The 20,535-nt window shown below is 38.5% G+C and overlaps 1 protein-coding gene across 8 annotated transcripts in view; it reads right to left on the reverse strand.

Moving 5' to 3' along the window:
• Positions 1–682: 682 nt before the first annotated feature.
• Positions 683–20,535, reverse strand: part of grip2 (glutamate receptor interacting protein 2) — a 242,945-nt gene continuing 223,092 nt past the window's right edge. For all 8 annotated transcript variants that reach the window (XM_023955041.1, XM_023955039.1, XM_023955037.1 and 5 more), the window contains exons 15-25: positions 19,989–20,052; positions 18,886–19,031; positions 17,135–17,279; positions 15,029–15,168; positions 12,704–12,898; positions 12,289–12,445; positions 9,998–10,112; positions 9,356–9,569; positions 9,046–9,254; positions 7,430–7,576; positions 683–4,818 (exon numbers count right to left, since the gene is read on the reverse strand). In XM_023955041.1, coding sequence (XP_023810809.1) covers positions 4,660–4,818; positions 7,430–7,576; positions 9,046–9,254; positions 9,356–9,569; positions 9,998–10,112; positions 12,289–12,445; positions 12,704–12,898; positions 15,029–15,168; positions 17,135–17,279; positions 18,886–19,031; positions 19,989–20,052 — 1,691 coding nt within the window. In that variant the 3' untranslated portion in view covers positions 683–4,659. The remainder of the gene's footprint in view (positions 4,819–7,429; positions 7,577–9,045; positions 9,255–9,355; positions 9,570–9,997; positions 10,113–12,288; positions 12,446–12,703; positions 12,899–15,028; positions 15,169–17,134; positions 17,280–18,885; positions 19,032–19,988; positions 20,053–20,535) is intronic.

Raw genomic sequence — 20,535 nt, forward strand, 5'->3', positions numbered from 1 at the left:
ACAAGTCGCATGGTGAACTTGGCAATGTTTTACGCCGGATGCCCGTCCTGACGCAACCTTCTCAAAGCAACCGGGCTTGGGACCAGCACAGAAGTAGAGAAGGGAACAGGGAGCAGCCCGGAGTCGAACCCAGGTTTCACGGACGGAAGGCGCCGCAAACCACCACGAGCTAAACCGGCTCGGTGAAGATCACAAATCATTGAAGAAAAGAGGTTCAGAGCACCGTCTAGTGGGTCTAGATGACCCAACTCCCAATGCTAAAGTGCCTAGGATAGCACAAGGGTTACATGTGCTGAAAACAATCTTATGGCAACTTGACGCATTTAACGAATCAAAAAAATCCCTTTATGTGTTTGACCAATCGGATGGGGCCCTATTATGTTAGATGTTTGCCTACTATGTGGACGAGGGTCATTTGGAGTTTAATTTTTAAACTGTTGCAATGAAATGGGAATGATGTTTTTGGTTGCTTTGCTCTTTGTTTATATACCGCAAATTATATCGTTATCATAATATTAATCACCAATATAGCATATAGCAAGTTTTCCTCATATCGAGCAGCCCTACCCAAAACTATGGTTCTAGTATTCTATTCTGCTGCAGGGGCCCGTACCAAGAAAAAAGAAACCATCCATCCATCCATCCATCCATAGTTATTGTAAAAAATCTAAAATCACAATACTCACACAAAAAATAAGAGATTTTATTTTTCTTGCTTGTAGTCTTTTTCATTTGTAACGAGTATAGTACATTTTTGTTCCATAGAAAATAGATGGGGGTGGGGCAAGATGACAACAACAAAGTCATACATTTTAAATTTTATCTTACACATGTTTTTTTTCCCCTTGTTCAATAAGAGTAATATTTTCATAGAAAAATACTATATTACATGGAATATAGTTTTACACACAAAAAAGGACGCACCAGCAACATTTACTATTAACAGCCCAAACTGAAATCCCTTGAGGGACCGACATGTTCATATCTACATTTTAAAAACAAGAACAAACATAGAAATCCCAGGCATTATGCAGAGTTATCAATCTATCTGCCATAATAATGAAAGATGTGAAAATAATTACCATGTGCAGTCGCAGTTAGAACTGGCTGGAAGCTCTGATCATCACATTTTTTCTGGGATAGTAAAAAAGAAGTTGATAAATATTTGGGAATTTGGTCAAATAACTACTAATCCTTTTTTTTATTTTGCAGTTGTTCCATCACTGAAAAACCCAGATTAAAGACTTGTGTTACTTACAAGCATGACTGAAAGTTGACTTAACTGGTCGATTAGCAAATTGAAAAGGTAAATAAAGAATATTTAGGAGACCAGATGCAGGTGCACCTTTAAAGTAAAGAAACTTTAATAATTTAAAATTTTTAAGTTCTCTAACTTGAATCTCCTGACCAATCAATGACCTCAAAGCGCCATCAACGCCATTATGAGGAGAAACTTATTGCACGTGGAAAGCCTGGTCCCATCAAACGCTAAGTGGAGGAGATACAAAACAATGGTTCAAACAGAAACCTTTGGCATCCACCAGTTTCTTGCGCGCTCTGCTTCTCCATGGCTAAGGAGCTGCTGAGCTCGAGCAATTTTTTGAACCTCGTGCACACCAACAAACACATATTTTGAAATCAGTTTATGAAAAGTGGTAGCATTTAAGGTTCTTCACCAAATAGACAAAAATGTAGAAGACAGGGGACAATGAAAAGGGTTGGTTTTTTGCCAGATTTTTCATAAAATGAGGTCAAGCCTCTCTAAACATGAAACAATCAGTTTAGCATCTGATGCTGATAGCTGATGTGTTTAAACAGGCAAGACTAGCAGATATCTAAAAGCACATCATATCGCATCTAGTTATGAACTACATTTTTGTAGACATTTATGGTTTAGTTTACTCAAATTAAAGGGAAAACATTTGAACCAGTTGGTGTTGTTAGTAGTCTTGGGCAACAGATGTTGTTGATCACCTGTTTAAAAATAACAAAAACCTATCCATTTTAAAATATAAATATCAATCTTCAATACTTTATTTGTCACTTTTTCTAGATTTTTCTACATTGAGCTATACACTAATCCAGAATTGCATTGGGAGTTCGGCTGAGTTCACTCACCCACCCACACCTAGCACATACAAATACACAAAATAAAATGTTTGAAGGCCTTTATCTTCATTTTTTTTTTACCTTAAAAAAATCTTCTTTTTTTTTTACACTCAATTGCATAATAAAATCACTCAGACTCAGTACATTTGTACAACTGTCAATGAAAAATACTTACAGTGCATGGTATTCAACAGTGTGCTTGTTACTTCATATGAAGTTCTTGGATAAAAATCCCCCCTCATAATATGCTGAGCTTATGATTCTCTTGTCCTGGATACGTTTAAGAAGGGAGAGCAAACACCCCTCAGCCCTGTAAACCAACGTTCCTTTACAACAACCAGCTCTTTCAGAGAAAAAATCACAGTAAAATGCTGAGAAAAATACTGAAATCTCTCAGAGACAAACATGCTTTTTGATGTATTCTATAACCACATTGCTCAAAAGTCATATGAAGTGTAAAAAATTGACCAATGTTGTTTATTTGAAATTTGTTTTCAAGATTGGAAACTCCCAAAGCATGGAGGTAAAACAAAAAAGTGTACTTAAATAAGTTCAAAAGAATTTTCGAAAAGCTGAATAACTATTTTTCTATATCCAGTGCTTGTTTTCTTCTGAAGGTGAGACCATAGCTCTGTATTTGTTTTGTGTGTCTCTTGTGCTCAACATTTGTACAAAGAAACACCTCAGACCACTGTTACCTTGTGATCTTTGAACACTAGCCCTTTGTTGCACTCGCAACACGTTGCCAAATTCAGAGACAGAGAGGGAATGAGGCACAAACTGCCCGTTCACCTAATCCTTCCAATTCTGGAGCAAAGAGTTCTTGGCAGGATTGTCAGAAACTTTTAAAACATGCTACAGTTTAGACAGCAGCTGGATTTAGTTTAAAAGAGACTACTTCAAGAGTAATTTCTTTGACTGGCAAAACAGCTGTGTGTCCATCTATCCATCCATCAGTCTATTGTTTCTGAATGGCCTTGCTAATAAACTTTATGAAGACTTAAGTACTGAATCTAGTTATTATGACACTCTGCAACTTTAGGACGAGGAGATGAACAAAGTTTAAAAACATAAATATAAAGGGTAAGTTGTAAGTTTTCCGCCTCTGGTGGTATCTTGTCTGCAGTTAGATTTAGATATTTTTTTTGTCAGTGGCATATATGGATAAAAATGTAGTTAAATCATTTCAAAATGACCCCCCCTCAGGGCTGATATTACACCGAATGCGATTTGCACATCAGGGGTGTTAGCTTTCAATGTTAGGTCGATCAAAAGCACGGAAGTACAGCTAAAAGCAACCGTCATTCAGATGCAGCTGAACTGGTATTTTATGAATGTCTTACAACCAAAATGTGAAAAATATGTGTTTAAATTCAGCTGACACTTGAAGACCTTTCTACAAATGTTTTAGTGGAATGTCGGGCTCTTATTCTGGTCAGATCCCTGAAAACTACACAACTGTATGAGGGTAAGACACACATTTTACTAAGTACATTAACTGGGACGTTTCCTCAGACTAACACAGCTACTAAGACCCTGACATTCCCACGAGGAAACTGAGAACCTTGGAAATTGTTCTTTTAGACTGTTCAAAGTAACCCTCAGTGAAATATGATGTTTAAAGTAAATAGGCACGATAATTAAAGCTGCAAGCAGCATTGCAATTGACATTCTTACATGTGACCAATTTATATCAGCTTTTTAGTATTTGGCACAGAAACTCTTGGCAACAACTTTATTGCTGCAGATAGATGTGTTCTTGTCGGCAACAGTTTTCTGAATGGCACCTTCAACGTTAACATCTACCCACTCCTTGTGTAGAAAATGAAATTAACATTGAAAATGCAATTTTAATTGCTTTGTTGTGATTTTTGCTGATCGCACAAATACTTACGATTTCAGGGTTGCTATGGTAACGCTGAGAAATGCAGAGGTGTTACTGCCTTGTTATCCTCACAGCCTCTGTGAGCAGAACCACCAGCATTATAGATGTCAATACAACCTTTCCCTATAATAATTTGTCTTCTGCATCTTCTAAAAAGACAAATGGCACCTACGTACTGAAGTAGTCCTTTTCCATTTTACATACCTACAAGTCTTACAAACATCTACTGGATTGTGTAAGGCAGATTACCCAATTGTCAACAGCACAGTAGATTCTTGTAAAATGAAGAAACCCAGAGAATTCTTTTCCATTTTGTCAAAATTGGTTATATAGCTCCCAAAACATCATGCAAGCTCATGATGATTTTTTTGGGAGCAAACCTTCTGCTAGAACAGCTTTGTTATTTTTTCCCCCCTCAGTGATGTATTATTTCTAAAGAAAAGCTACTCCACGACAGTACATCTTGATGGAAATGGGCGATTGCATGCAAAAGTGTACATCTGGATTCTAGAAGGAGTCCCTGTACAGTAAGAATTATTGCAAACCTGTTTGTATATTCTTGGACCAGATGGATTGTTTGTTTGTTTGTAGTCAATTATTAACCATGTTTCATGCCTAAGCGAAGGCAGCGCAAGTGTGTGGCTATTTGTCCGTGTCTGTGTGCGTCACAGATCCAGAGGGTGATCCAAAGTGTTGTTGTTGTTTTCCGGGTCATCGTGGGCTAGAGGGTTCCGGCTGATGACCAGCTCCAGTCTGTCTCCGGCCTCCGTGATGAGCGGCACAGCCAGACAGCAGTCAAAGTCTCTCGTTCTCACGTGATTCACCTGAAGACAGATAGCGATGGTTGCTGCAAACATTATCAATTTAACGTAGGGTGGTTATCATTCATTCTTAACATCAATAAGAAAAACACTTACAAATAGTAAGGAACTTTGCTCCAGGGTGGGCAGTTCTGAGCCAACAGGGCCTCTGTCTTAAGCCTTAGTTACGATTACCCTTAGGGTTGGATATCGCCTGTCTGCGGGTCAACTTTTCTATGGCAACCACTCTCACCAATCACAAGTGAGATTTTTTGGAAGACCACACCCCTACTATTTAAAAACGGTTCCAAGAGAATCTGTCAGTTAAATGTTTCAAACCTTTTATGTGAGACCCCATTCTTTTATTGATGCATCTGATTGGCCAGTTTATAATTTGAATAACTTCCACAACAGAAAAATATCATGGAAACATTTAGGATCAACAAGACCAGGTTAAGAAAATGTAGCAGAGCAAGAATAGTTAAACTGAGGAATAGAATGACTGAGAAATAGCTGTTTCTCAGTAGAAGTCTATAGGATTTTGCCGTCTTGCAGCCTGAAGGCCCGTACACACCGGGACGAATATTCGCCAGGCGTTATTCGCCAGCGTTTTTCGCCACGTTTTTTGTGTTCACACCCAGGCGATTTTCGCTGACGATGAGTGGAGTGAACATGCAATTTCATTCCCTGACATTAGATGGCGCTTAATGTAAAACAGAAATACTCCTGTACACAAGGTGGCGCTGCGCAACTTTACGCTTCTGAAAGTCGCTTTTCACTCAGAAGAAGAGAGCAAGTATTTACACGCTTGTCAGAATCAAACAAAGAAAACATGAATATTTCAAGCACCAGTAGCTCCAACTGGTGCTTGGTTCGGGGATATTTTAGAATGTCCGTCATTATTTCTTTGCGGCAGTGTAGACGCTACTTGGCGTCTATCTTCTTCGCTGGTATGTGTGCTCAGCAAGGCAGTTTTGTGTTTGAGCGCCCCCAAGTTGTGTTTTACTGTAACTTCAGAAGCTCCAGACACGTGAGCAAAAGCGCCATTCTCATTGGTCGAGTAGATTTCGACGCGACGCGTCGAAAAAAAAAAACGAACCCGAGGCGTTTTTTTGACGCTTTAACGCCTGGCGTTTTTTCGCGTTGGTGTGCACACTCTCATTGGTGCCCTTTGTTTAGTCACGAGGCGTTAAACGTCGGCGAAAATCGCCGGCGAAATTCGTCCCGGTGTGAACAGGCCTTGAGGGTACTTCCTGTTAGGAACGCCAGGGGGGAGGGTTCACTCAGTCCAGTTCTCATATACAATCAATGGGGAGAACTAAAAAGATGAAATCCCCTGAAAGTTTGGGAGATTTTGGTTTGCTTTTCACTCTAAGCAGTTGAATGAAAATAGATTGGTTGAAGTTTAAAAAAAAAGAGATCTAGCTGTTGTTTTAGTAGCCTGAACTCTTGAGGCTTTAGTTCTTCACAAATATTTTTATGTTTTAATTAACTCAGTAAACCTTGCTACCATTGCTAAAGATTACATTTAAATGGGGACAAAAAGACATTTGTTTATAAAATAAATTTAAAAAAGCAGATTTATTGTAGACCTCTTAAAACACATGAAATTAAATTCAGAAAGCAAAAACACAAAAGAAGAATCTATTTATCCATAAAGTTTTGTATGTGAATAAATATTTCAGATCAAATCAAATCAAATCAAACTTTATTTATAAAATAGCGCTTCTCATGCACTTTGTGCAGCTCGAAGCGCTTTAACACTAAAAACAGTAAACACACAACATTACAATAAAAACCCCAACCCACCCTTCACCCTTCCCACTCCCCTCCATTAAACCACATGACCCATGGCTCCCACGTACAATGAAATATGACTATGTAACTGTAAAAGAATAAATAAATAAATAAATAAATAAATAAATAAATAAATAAACAAGTATGGCTTAGCTCTGCTGTGAGGAAACAGTATCTGGGAATCCTTTCATACCAGGAGCCAGCCCGGCCACCGGAACATCGCCACAGTGCCCACCCAGACCGGAACAACACCGGGGCCCCCCTCACAGCCAAAAGCTGTAAAATTAGACCCCAGCCGCCCCAGCAAGGGCAACAACTGCAGCAACAACCGCTGACCAAGCCGGCAATCCCTGGAGGAAAAGATCCCCTCAAGAAACACTGGGGCTAAAATCATAAGATGCTAAAATTAAAAACATAAAAAAGAAAAAACATAAAATTGAAAATAAGATGCATAAAATTAAAATAAATACATAAATAAAATAGCCTATACTAAAACTAATAGAATAAATTAGCAGTTAAAATCAACTAAAAGCTAAATTAAAAAGGTGGGTCTTGAGCCTCTTCTTAAAAACCTCTACTGTCTCTGCGGCCCTGAGGCTCTCCGGAAGGCCGTTCCACAGGCGAGGACCATAATGGCAGAACGAAGCCTCACCATAAGTTTTGGTCCTCACCTTGGGAACAACTAAGAGGCCAGTACCGGAAGACCTCAAGGTCCGCGAGGGCTCATATTTTAAAAGAATATCATTTAAATAAGAAGGCCCAAGACCATAAAAACAGGTTTACAACAGCTTCCTTCTATGTAAATTTGGAGTAAAACGTATTTTGTGTGTCTGTTTACCTGCAGAATTCTGTCAAAAGATCGAAGCCCGGCTCTGTCAGCAGGGCCCTCGGGTCTGACCATGTTCACATAAACGCCTTTCTCTAAGAAGCCGTCAGAAACACTGAAGCCAAAGTCATCGCTCTCTGGGTCCTTTATCACAGTTACCTGAAAAAAGGACACAACTGTTGAAAATGAAGACACAATCAGGTTGAATGGGATTTTAGTTTGATGAAAAGTTGAGCTTTTAAAGATGATATTCAGTGGGAAACCGCTCCACTGTGAAACCAACCTCCAGCATTTAAAGGAATGGCATATTCAACCCCTTCTTGCCTGACTTTATTTCGAATTATTTAAATAAATAACTTTTTTTTTTGTGCAAGGTGAGGCTAAATCAAATAAAGTCCTAGAGTAAATGGTATGTTGTGACTAAGCACCATTAAATTTAGAAAAAGGATGTAGGGGTGGTTGAAAGTTTTATGCAAAATAACAATAATTTGTTTTAAAAAATGTGAAATTTTGTTATTCAAATTTGAGTTTTTAAATGCTGAGTGGAATGGATCCGGGCAGAACATGTAACTTAAACATGTGGCTTCATTAAACCATAAATAAAACTAAGGAGCAATGATGAAGGTGAGGTTACATCAGGGATCAGCTCTAAGCCCCTATCTGTTTGCCATGGTGATGGCAGGGCTCAGGGAGGGGTTTAGAGAGGAATCTCCATGGACTATGACGTTTGCAGACGATATTGGGATTTTTAGCGAGAGCAGGGAACAGGTGGATGACAAGCTAGAGCGGTGGAGGCAGGACTATGAATATCTTGGTAGAAGGATGTGAGGTCTAGAGCTGCCAGGTAAGAAGCCCAGAGGAAGACCAAAGAGGATGTGTAAGGATGCGGTGAGTGAAGACATAAAGGAAGCTGGTGTTGGAGTAGAGGAAACAGAAGACAAGGTCAGATGGAGGAAGCTGATTCACAGCAGTGACCCCTGAAGAAAACAGCCCAAAAGAAAAAGAGAAGAAAGACTAAGGCAATGGTGAAGATGTATGGATAAGTCAACTGAGGGTGAAACTGCTGGTTGTTGGTCCTGTTGACTACGTGCACTCATTCCAATAGTAGATATCTCACCCTATCAGATTACATTTGATCAGGAGTACTGTTTAGAAATGTTAAATATGTAAATTATACAGGATTTAAGATGTACATATCAGAAAAATAGTTAATCCCAAGTTTACATTTGTTTGATTTCACTTTTTGAATGATTTTCAACACCAATTGCGTTCAATTTTCATTAATCTTATTCTGTTAAAATGTTTTCTAAAGCTGCAAAGGTGCAAACCCAGTGCAGTAGATCAAACATTGAATCAAGAAAAAAGCTATTTTTTTCAGAAATATTACCTTTTTTTTAGGATGAATTAGTACTTTGTGTGAAAAGACCTTGATGCTGTTCTTCTGACAGGCTGTCACACATTTATTAACCCCCCAAAAACTTTTGGGTTTTACTGGATTTGTTTTCACAGTTTTCTTTTAAAGCAAACCCTTGCTGTAGCCCCCTCATCACACTTCTAACGGTAAAAGCAGCTTTTGCCCAGAACAAAGGCTGCATTCCGAGTGTTTTCAGGAGCCGCTCTGAACTCACTTTGTGCAGCTCCAGAGGCGTTGGGGAGAGAATTCCCTGCATTTCTTCTTTGATCCGACGAGACTCCCACGTTCTCTCTGATACTCTGAGGGAAGCTTTGGGTTTGGGCTCATGGTGCAGAACAGGGGACTGGTTTTCTTCGTGGATGTGGGCCCCCGGGTGCAGATGTCCCTCCTGGTTGAAAAGAACCTCGTCGTGTAGGTGGGCGTCTGGGAAGAGTTCACAGATTTAAAAAGGATTTCACTCCCATTTGACTCTTCTGCCTTCTCATTCAGTGAAACAGTAAGCCATGCTCGTACGAGGGCCTAACCTTGGTGGAAGTGGGGATCTTGGTGTAGGTGGGATTCCTCTGGCAGGTGGATACCTTGATGGAGATGCACGCTCTGGTGCAGCAGGTTTCCCTGATGAAGCAGAGAGTTTCTCCTCAGCGGACTCATCCGGCTGTGGCTCAGAATGGGCTCCACCGCAGGTTTGCTGATGCCGTCTACACCCAGACTAATGGCTGTTCCTGTCATGATGGATGCCTGTACGATTAAATGAATGCACACTTAATCACACAGACTCACCCACCCACATTTTTATGAACCATTTTGCTAAATGTGCAGCCACACAACCAGTTATGATGTTTCGGGAGGTGCCGTTTCACACAGCTCCGTTTAATATTCAAAATCATACCTTAAACATAAAATTTAACAACAAAATTCCTGATCACTTTAGCTCATTTTCTCATACATGTAGGATTCTTCAACAATGTTAGAGGGAGGGCAAAAGGTTGGTCTAGGTGGGCTATGGGTTACAACAGACAACAGAACAAAATGGTTTTAAGTTATTTTTGGAGAACTATAAAAAAAAGAATGACACATTTCTACTCATGACCTCTGACGGCAGCATTCATCCTTGAGTTAATTATGGGAATGTTCATTTAGATATGAGTTTGAATATGTCAACAGACCTCTATCTCTCTGAGAAGCTCAGACTGGCCACATGTCTCCAGGTCCTCCAGAGCCTGACACCAGAAGCTGTCGTCTGGATCCAATAGAATACCATCCGGTTGCTGTCCAATAAACCTGTTGCACACAAATGTTATTTGTCAAACTGCGACACATTTGTCCGTTATTCTGTTTTATACTTTTACATGTCTGTATTTGTGCCCAAAATTCAACAAGTTCCTGTCTTCTCAAAGCAGAGATGCAGTTTTAAACGAGTCATTCAACAATCGATTGTCTGCATCTGTGCAGTTAAGTGAAGATCATTAAACTGTCTCATCTACTTGTACCTTCATGCAAGGTAATTAGAGTACATCTGCAAACTTGACCTGCAGAGAAAGAGTGGAGAGAGCCTTTAGGTTTGTGCCTGAACGCTCCAAGCATCCATCAATAGGTTGATTAGCCTGCAGAGCACGACAAGCTCCTTAGGTTCTCCTTAGGTTCTACATGGCTAACCTTTAAACACAAAATGTTCTTGACTGACAGCCTTTATTCGCTGCTACTTAGACATAGTTCTTCCCCAAGTCCTCCACAATTGAACTCTAAGCAGGATAATGAAATTAAGAGGTCAAACCAAAGGTAAATGAACATTTGGTTAACCAGTTTTTAACTTGAAAACTATGACTTCACATAGAGACAAAAACATGAAGGCCTTAACAAAGATATACAGTTTAAATGTGTTTATAAAGAACGTTAAAATATCAAAAAAATTGTCATTTTTTGTCATTTAATAAGAAAAAATGTTTCATTTTAATGTCATTCCAGATTGGTTCGAATATTTTAGTTCTTTAATTCTTGCAGTTTTGATGATTGTGGTCTTGAGTGAAATTAAAATCATTTAGCGTCTCAAGAAACTATAAAAATCAAATCTCTAGAACCAAAGATAATTTTTTTATGCACAAATGTTGGATTTCTAAAAACGATTTTTATTGCGATGCATTCAAAAATACTTGGTTGAGATTACAGGGACCAGAAGAGAGGGAGGTGGAGGAATTGAATACCGGTACTTAAGGTGAACAGTCAAGAGCAATGGAGAGTGTGGGAAAGAGGTGAAGAGGCATGTGAAAGCATGTTAGAACAGGGGGAGGAAGATTTAAGGTGTGATGTGTGACAAAATAGTATCAGTAAGAATGAATGAAAGGGTGTAGAAGTAAAAGTAGGTGCAAAGTAGCCAAGTTGTTGGTTTGGAGAAAGAAAAAGGAGGCAGAGCATGGAGGAAGCAAAGATGAAGATGTCGATGATGAGGATGGATAAGATCAGGAATGAATCCATCAGAGGAACAGCTCATTTTTGATGTTTTAATGGTTTGGACACTTGAGAGGACAGTGATAATGTTGGTAAAATGATGCTGAGCTTAACGCTCCCAGGAAAATGAACCTCCTTTTTGAAAGTCAAAAAAGGAGGTTCATAGATGTAGTTGAGGAGGAGATGGGGCTGACTGGTGTGAGTGAGGAGGAGGCAGAGATGATAAGATTAGATGGAGGCCACTGATTGATCTGTGGTGGTCTCTAAAGCAGAAGTGAAGGCTACATTCCTGCTTGTTTTCCAGCATTTTTCCATGCTCTGGCATATTCTGATCAGGTGGACACACCTGATCCAGGTAATCAGTAGGGCAATGATACCTGGAAAGCATGTAGAGACATCGACCCTTAGGGCCTAGTTTCCCCCACCCCTGTCCTTTAGGGAATGGCTGGAAGGCAAAAATACTTTATGGGCCTCATTTTGCATCACAATCCTGCTGCCATGACCCACAAAATATACCTGTATTTGTATTTAGCAAAGCCAAAGCAGGGCAGACTGGGATCACAAAGAGCTGGGTGACAAAAAAAAGAAGTAAACTGTATTTTTTGTGTCAAGAGTTTAAGCAAAAATGTTTGTCGGAATACCCTGCCTGAACTTCTTACAAACAAACCTAATCCTGGCATGGAGAGCTTTGTTTCACTGAGACCTTTTCTTCTTTGGCTTTTTCTTAAGATGTTCCAGAATGTAAAAGTGCACTGTCATGTCTGCCCTCACACAGAATAGACTAGCGGAAAAAGCAGACAGAGGCAGTGTGAAAGGAGCTAACGTAAATTAAAATATAATGCTATTGTTCCATATTCTGTTGACTGATCTAATGAACTCAGTTTTCAATTATGTTTTCTTGCTGTAATTTGACTTTAATGGTGAATTAGTAAAGCAGGGTTGTAAAATGGGTTTGTCCTGTGGCCAAAATGTTGAATTATTTGAATGAAATGGTGAAGTGGTTGTGTTCTACCCAGGTGGTTTGTCCCAGTCGTCCTCGCTGAAGCCTCCATCGCTGAACGGGTAGTTCTTCCTTTGACTCAGAGGAGGTGTTGTACTGCGCTGCTGCCTGACACTGCGCCATTCATGTGGGTGAAGAGCGATGCCGGCCGCTTGATGACTGTACGTGCCTGGATGGAACCAAAAACCATAAATTTGCTGTTGGAAAGAGACATTTTCAGCTGGAAAACCAAATATTTGATTGATCTGTCAACCTTTCTACAAGTTAAATTAGTAGTTGTGTGATGTTTTTCCTAACAAAACTCTGAAAAATAAATTTGAAAAATAAATATTTAATCCATTTGCATGTCGTATCGAATCGTGAACTTACTACGCAAAAGTAATTGGTTCAGTATTTGGGAATGATACCCAGGCCTGGTAAAACTTACCCTGGCTGCCATAGCCTGCATCCAATCCAGAACCATCCCATGACTCCATGGCGGAGTCCACACTGGGTATAGTTGTGGAGTAAAGCTCAGACAGTTTGTTGGTCTGTTGGCTGTCAGTCAGATCGTCCTCCTCTGTGTCACTGATCTCATTCTCGGTTGTGTCCTCTGCCTCTGCTGCCTTCCTCTCCTCCAAATCTGAAAAATGGGGAAAGGGGTCTTTCACTCAATCGCAAGAATTCCACAAAACTGTTGTGTATCTTCATATCTTTCTGGCTTTTGCAAACACATTTCATCACACGTTTCTCTTACATCATCAATAACTGTAGACATGTTTTCTTCAAGTAGTCTTTTTTATTCATTTTTGAACCTTCACCCAGTCTTCCATGGACCTCAACTGTTTTGCTGACCAGGAATTTTCTTTTGTCTGTTTAGATCTTATGTATATTTATCTTTGTGAAGTTAGGTTTGTTTCTTAGCTAGCAGAGATATTTTATGGTCCCATCACGATGTCTGGATCGCCAAAAAGGGTGCTTGCGTTCTTTGCACTTTATGGTTACGCCAAGCATCAAAACAAATTCCAGGCACTGAAAAGTTCCCTTTGTAATCCATAAATATAAAGGTGTTTTTGCTTTTTCTAGTGGTCGTACGTTTAAGAAATGCACCACCAGGGAGCATCAGATCCCAAAAGCATCCCAAGTAGTTCTTGAAATGTACAGGAGTAGTTGTTCTATCCAACTTCTTCCTCAATGATGAAATGTTACATCCTATCCCAGAGGAAGACCACAATCAACTTGTAAAAGGAAGCTAATTCTGCTGTTGCATCTGTCCTCCTAACCATTTGCTCACAGCCTTCATATGTGGTCATATGTGAAAATAGGGACATTAAGTGAGAAACATTTATTTCGGTTATGTTAAACAAACAAACTTAAAAACATCAACATAAACATTGACACTGATCAATGTCAACATAAACATTGGGAAAAAAAAATAATAAAAATAAAAATAGCATAAACATTGAACAAAATTTACTGAAAAAGGTGTTGGGTGAAGCCAAGGCTTATTTCCCCAACCCTGAATACAAACATCACATCTACCTACAAATTGTTAGAACCTTAAATCAGAAAAGGAAAAAAGAAGAGGAAAAAAACAAAAAAACAAAACAAACACTTCTTGAAATGACCTCACAACCACCAAAGTCTCTCAGTCCAGAATGTATTTTTGAAATATTTTAACTTTATACATTTTCTTAAAGTGAAGTATGGATTTTGCATTTTTCAGTTCGTCTGATAATAAATTCCACGTGTTGACCCCCTCAACAAAAATTCTGTTCCTTAATGCATTAGTTCTGACCACTTTCTTTTTAAACATATCTTTACCTCGAAAATCACAATTATTAACTTTTATTTCGAACAAACTCAGTATTTTGGCAGGTACACATTGTTTTTTAACTTTAAACATAAAAATTCCAGTACTAAGATCAACTAAATCAAAAAATTTAATTGCCCTTAATTTAGGAAATATTTGTTTTGTGGATTGATTGTATGAAGAGTGATTTACAATTCTAATTGCTTTTTTTTGCAGAATAAAAATAGGTTTTGTATTTGACTTGTAACTATGCCCCCAGATTTCCAAACAATAGGTCAAATAAGGAATTATGAGGGAACAATATAGAATATATAATGTAGCTGTGTTTAAAAAATACTTGACTTTATGTAGAATGGCTAATGATTTGGACAATTTAGAGAGAACATAAGTTATGTGTGGTTTCCATGATAATGTATGATTCAAAATTACTCCCAGAAATTTTATTTCATTTACTCTTTCAAGAACAACATCCTCAATTTTTAACTCAGAGATGTTTTCCCGTTTTCTATAGCCAAATATAATGTACTTGGTTTTATTTTTATTTAAAGACAGTTTGTTTGAATCGAACCATTGTTTGATTATGGATAATTCTTTTGTTATGTCTGAAAGAAGCTTTTCCAGGTTAAATCCTGATAAATACAAAGTAGTGTCGTGAGCATATAAAACAAATCAGAAACTTTACAAAGGTCGTTTATGTATAAAATAAATAATATAGGACCCAATAGGGACCCCTGGGGTACTCCACATGTTACAGGACACATATCACATTTTCCGGTATTGAAATAAACATACTGACATCTGTTAATAAGATAACTTTCTAACCAGGAATATGCTATTCCTCTAAAACCATTGATTGACAGGAACTGCCAACATTAAGTTTGTAACTCAGTAAACTTTATACATCATTTATTCCGTGTTTGGTCCCTTCGGGGTCAGAGTTAAAAATGTTTCCACACTCACTGTCCAGCTGTTTTTTAATCTTGAGGGTGACGGTCTCCCCAGCCATCTGCAGTAGATGGATGGCTTCACTCAGCGGTTTTCCTTTCAGACTCACGCTGTTGATGGCTAGGATCCGGTCACCTACATGAATAGCTCCTGTCCTGGACACATGTAAGCAGGTACACAATAGACACAGTTATATAGGCACGTCTCCAAACATCAGAATATCACGAGTTATCACTCATTATTTTAAATGTACTTTAAGCTGTCTACGCAGACATAGATATGGTCAAAGTGCAAGAAAAACTTAAGTTTTGAGTCATTATTACATACTGGCAACTGACCTAGAGAATATATAAAACATCTTGATCAATTTTGATCCAAAATAAATTCATAGTTGGACTGTCAAATGTTTAATTTTGAAACCATCAATAAAACTAAAACGCAAGAAAGGAATTCTTTTAATAATAGTTACTATTAAGAATCCAATAAGCCAGTGCAAGAATACATGACAACCTCGAGTTGTCATACATTTTATGCTTTTGTTGAGAGCATTTTTATTTTTACGGATATGACTGCTATGTGTTTATGCATTATCTTGTGAATTTTAAACAGCTGCAGTGGTTCATTATTTGACTTCCTGTTGTATTTAGAAAAACACCAGTCCTAAAGTAACTTATTTGCCTTCATTGAGACAGTGTTTCAGTTCTTTACTGCCACAGTTGTATTTGGTAACATGTGAGGTCCTGGGATTTGGGTTCTGTTGAATTTAAGTTGAGCTTCTGCCTTTAGAATTTCTCATTGAGGTTATGTTTCAGGTATTAGTGTCCCATCACCTCCTGTATTTCTAGTCATCTTCCCCTCATTGTAAGTCCACAGCTTTTAGTATCTGATCATCTGGCTTTGTTTTCACCATATTTTAGATTATTGTTTTGTCTTTTTTTGGGTATGTGTTTTATTTTCTGTTCTGTTACCATCAGATCTTCCATATCACCCTTTTTAAGTACACTTTAATTTGTTTTTCTCTTTACTGTTGTGTTGTTTCTGTTTTTTCTTTTATTCTAATTACATTTTTCTGCAAAACAGACTTATATTCATGCTACATTTTGGTCCTACTCGCACTAACGCTGCCCTCACCTCACGGTGTTGACGCTTTCCATCCCTTTAGAACAGCTGTTCTGCTGCAGTTATTGGCTCTCGTGCATTTCTGTGTGTTTATAAAGTGCTGATAGCCAAACTGCACTTTCAACAGGATGTCAAACAATGTCTTTGTTTCCCCTCAACCAGTCTGTTATGATCAAACAGATGCATTGTGGGGGCTTACATGTCAGATGAGTTAGCCAACACAAGATTATAACATGGAGATTTTGTCATTTTCTCGTGTGCCCAGCCCTGTTGCCATGGTTACAGGCTGCTTATTGTTTATATTTCCCATGCTTCTTCCTAATTTCTGATTAAAAACTTAATCCGAAAAAACAAGAAGAACTCTGGTTTGTGACACAAATAATAACAGATTTGACTGACCTTTTCTTTTTAAAGCATATTATGACAATGTCTAGGATGAATGGCTGATCTTTTCTTTCAAAATAGGGTTAAAAAAGCATACACTGTTTATTCTTATCATTTTATTAAGTTGAATTTAAAAAGAAGAAGGAACAGTCATATCAGGTTCGCGAAGCAGGACTTCCTCACCGAACTCACGGCAGAGCATTGTATCTTACTTATGATTTACAGCTTTATGACCTGGTGCAGGGCACTTCCATAAAAGAACATCACCGCCTTAAACAGAACAGTGTTTGTCTTATCCATAAGTTCTGACATGACCTGGTTTCACCTCTGCTCAAGTTCCTTGACATAAGAAGTGCGCGTCGAATTACCAGGAGCCAGAGGAGATAACATTAGCCCGCTCAACGTGCCTGTTCTGCAAAGAGATGTGAAGTTTTTGATCTCAACAATATCCCAGTATTTTTTTATCTTAAAAAATAAAAATCAATTAGTTATAATTAGTTTGTTTTGAATATTGTAGTGATCAATTTAGGCATATATATATATTTTGAAAGACACTGTGAAAGCTATGTGTCTAGTATGTTAAGTATGTCCCCTGATTGGGCGTCTGCATGTGTGTACCTTTCTGCCAGGCCTCTCTTGGTCAAGCCCGATATGGTGATGGGGTCAAAAGGCTCCTCAGTGCCTGAGATGGTGATACCTAGAGGGCCTCCATACCGCTTCAGTTCCACAGTGTAGATGATGCTGCCTGACGTCTCCTGCTCGTCTAACACACACACACACACACAGACACACATATCATTCTAATGTTTCAGCTCTGAAGAGGATGCTCCTTGCTGGGCTGATGTGCACACATGCACACCCCATCAGATTGGCGAGGTGATGTGGCGTCACGTTACCCCGCCAGTGGAAACACATACATAGACACCCACAGATGCATTTCAGTCCAGAAGTAGGTCAAAACTCAAGACTGCACTGGTAAGAAAGACACTGTTTCCATGGTAACCAGCGAACAGACTGCGTTGTCATCATATAGCAGGTAAATGTCAGATGTGAATGCTGAGATTTCTGAAGTAACAACTGTCATCTATATATTTAAAATGTACTTTAATGTTTTTCATTTAGTAAATAAACATTATAAAAATGCAAATAAAAATCGGAATAAATAAGAGTTTGACCAAATACTGATGATCACTGACAAGGTTGCTATGATACAAGGCTGCAGGGGGGATCAGTTTTCTGGATAGTCAGTGGTAGGAGGACACTGTTTTTTATTCTTACTGTGTTTTTACATTTTTTTTCTCTCATCTGTGAACTGCAGTGCTGCATGCAAAAAGAAAAAAAAAAAAACTTTTGGTTTTAATTTGCAAGAAACACCACCATCATGTGGCCACACAGTGTTATTGCCACTTCAATTACATTGTAATCGAGTAAACATAAAACGTTGTGCAATAAAAAAAAGTAACATTCATAGCTTTAACACCATTTACTGTGTTTTTATTCCATTTCTGATCTCAGTAGAACATAGAAAGACTGATTTGAGACGCGTTGATGAAGCTTTAAGGTTGCAGCCCAACAGGTTTTCTGTAAATGTTCACCTGAAACGCAGATTCTGAAGAAAACTTCAGTGTTGTTTTTTTTTTTCAAGTGTTTGCAGTAGCAGCACACTGCCATCCAGTTGTTGCAGTTTACATGTCATTCTCTTTCCCCCTCTATGCTTGTTACATAATCAAGCCAGACTCCATTAACGTCTGTGTTAAACCTCAAATTCACAGCAGAAATGAACATACTTGGAGACTAGTTCTAGTATAATAAAGAGAATAAAGTTTCTCTTTATTCTGGTTTCTCTTTATTTTATTTATTTATTTATTTTCCACTGGTGTTTGTCTTTGTGTATTTTATTGCGCGGGGCTAATTGAATGTATTTTATTGTATTTTATTGCATTTGTTTTTGTTTTTATGTACAGCACCTTGAGCTGTCTTCTCGTCATGAAAAGTGCTATATGAATAAAATTAATTTGAATTTGAATTTAGTCTTTTTTTTATTAAGCTTAATATACATTAAAACAATGCTAAGAATGATGGTTTTACAAAATTATCATTGCATTATATATCTAGCATTAAAATGACTCAAATTGGAAGAATCGTATTCTATCTGACAGAGGGACAGTTGAATTTCCAATCTCAAAACTGCATGATTGGGTGAATTTCTGCAACGGACAGGGGCATTTCCTCATCTAATTCCCCCTCTTCAGGAAGTCTGGGGTTCAGTAGCATCATGTTTGGCCAAAAGCTCCTTAAATGTGCCTGATAGAAACCACTGGGTCACATGACTATACTGCGTAAATGTTTATACCACCCTCCAGAATTACCTGAATTGTCTTCATCTTTGCGAATCTTTAGTTTGACCAGCTCCTCACACTGTTGGAGGATCTGCTCGGCGTCCTCTTTAGAGCAGTTCTCGAGCCTGATGTTGTCGATGGCCAGCAGCTTATCACCGGGCTCCAGCGTTCCTGTTCTGAGAGGAACAGGATGATGGAAAGAAAGACAAAGAGGAGGAACTGTGTGAACATGTGACTTCTGCCGAGCGTCAACATTTTTCAGGCCTTTGTGAAATGTCACATTTTACTCAATCTGCTTCCGGGACATTGAGCTAAGATGATTCCACGCACAGCAGTAAGCAGAATTTCACGATTCCATCCTCTCACAAAGACATAACTATGCATAAGACCACATTCATGAGGGAAAGTCTGCATTCTTTCATCCAGGGGTCTGCAACCTCAAACTCTGGAGCCACATGTGACTCTTTTGTTCTTCTATTGTGGCTCTTTGACTTTTAGAAAAATGTTGATGGTTTGCATTAATATCAGGTTTGTTGGTTACGTTTTTATCATTTATTTTTACATTTTTAAAATGAGGTGACCTTATGAGTAAAACAATGTTTTTGTTTTGTCTGACCAGTGCTTCCATTACACTAAATCAAGAGGCATGTTTACATTTCCTCAAAAATGAAACCATGTTAGATAAACAAAATGATTGTAAAAAGTTTGATCTATTGTCAGAATAGTTTATTATTATACTTCTTAACTTGTGTTTAGTTGTTGTTCAGAGGCAAAGTTCTTAAAGTATCATTGTAAATACATCTACTGCATCAGGAGGAGCTTTATAAACTGCCTGTTAAAAATAAATGTCTTGTTGGCCACAAAAGCACAGATAAAGTAAAGTGAGGCTCTCGCTGCGTTTTGGTCGGTAAGAAACTGAACCAAATGGCTCTTGTGGTGTTAAAGGGTTGTAGACCCCTGATCTAACCCCTTACCCTGGTTACAGAAACAGAGGTTTGGTGTTTAAATGATGTTGAAAAAAGTAGGATATTCAAGAAAGCCGGATGTGACTTGGCTACTCAAGTGTATGTAAACCCAGGGGCTGAGCTTGAGTCGAGTATGGGAACAAACAGATGCGTGAGGTTGTGAGCTACCTGTGAGCCATGCTGCCCTTCTTGATGTCAGAAATGATGAGCGACTCCCCTGGTTTTTTACTGGCTGTGGAAGGAAACATGGTGAGGATCAGCAGCCTTTGCTCCTTTAGCAGAAAAACCACATATGCAGTTAGGTTAATCCTAATCCATAACAAAGACTGAGTGGTCTTTTATCTAAATGTAGAAGATAACAGCTATTGGAATTTTCCTTTTCCAACCTTACATTCAAAACAAGAAGTTTTCAGTTTTTTATTTTTTAAAACAAACACAAAAAAAGGATATTAAAATGTTCTTGTTTTCTTGAAATACACTATGAGTAAAGTTAGGAATGTTAGAGATGTCATTTTTGAATGACTGATCTGTATTTGTATTGCACTTTACAACAGCAGCAGGGATTTTTTGGTGTGCATTCACATGTAAGCATTAGTGGAGATTCACAAGAAGCCTAAAAACCTCAAGTCTAAACACGCAGGGGCGCTGGTTTAATTTAAATAGCATCAACTGCCATCACCGAGGCTGCTGAGTCTGAACTGGTCCCACTTTTTTT

Source organism: Oryzias latipes, chromosome 5 (genome assembly GCF_002234675.1).
Source record: "Oryzias latipes chromosome 5, ASM223467v1".
Classification (NCBI taxonomy): domain Eukaryota; kingdom Metazoa; phylum Chordata; class Actinopteri; order Beloniformes; family Adrianichthyidae; genus Oryzias; species Oryzias latipes.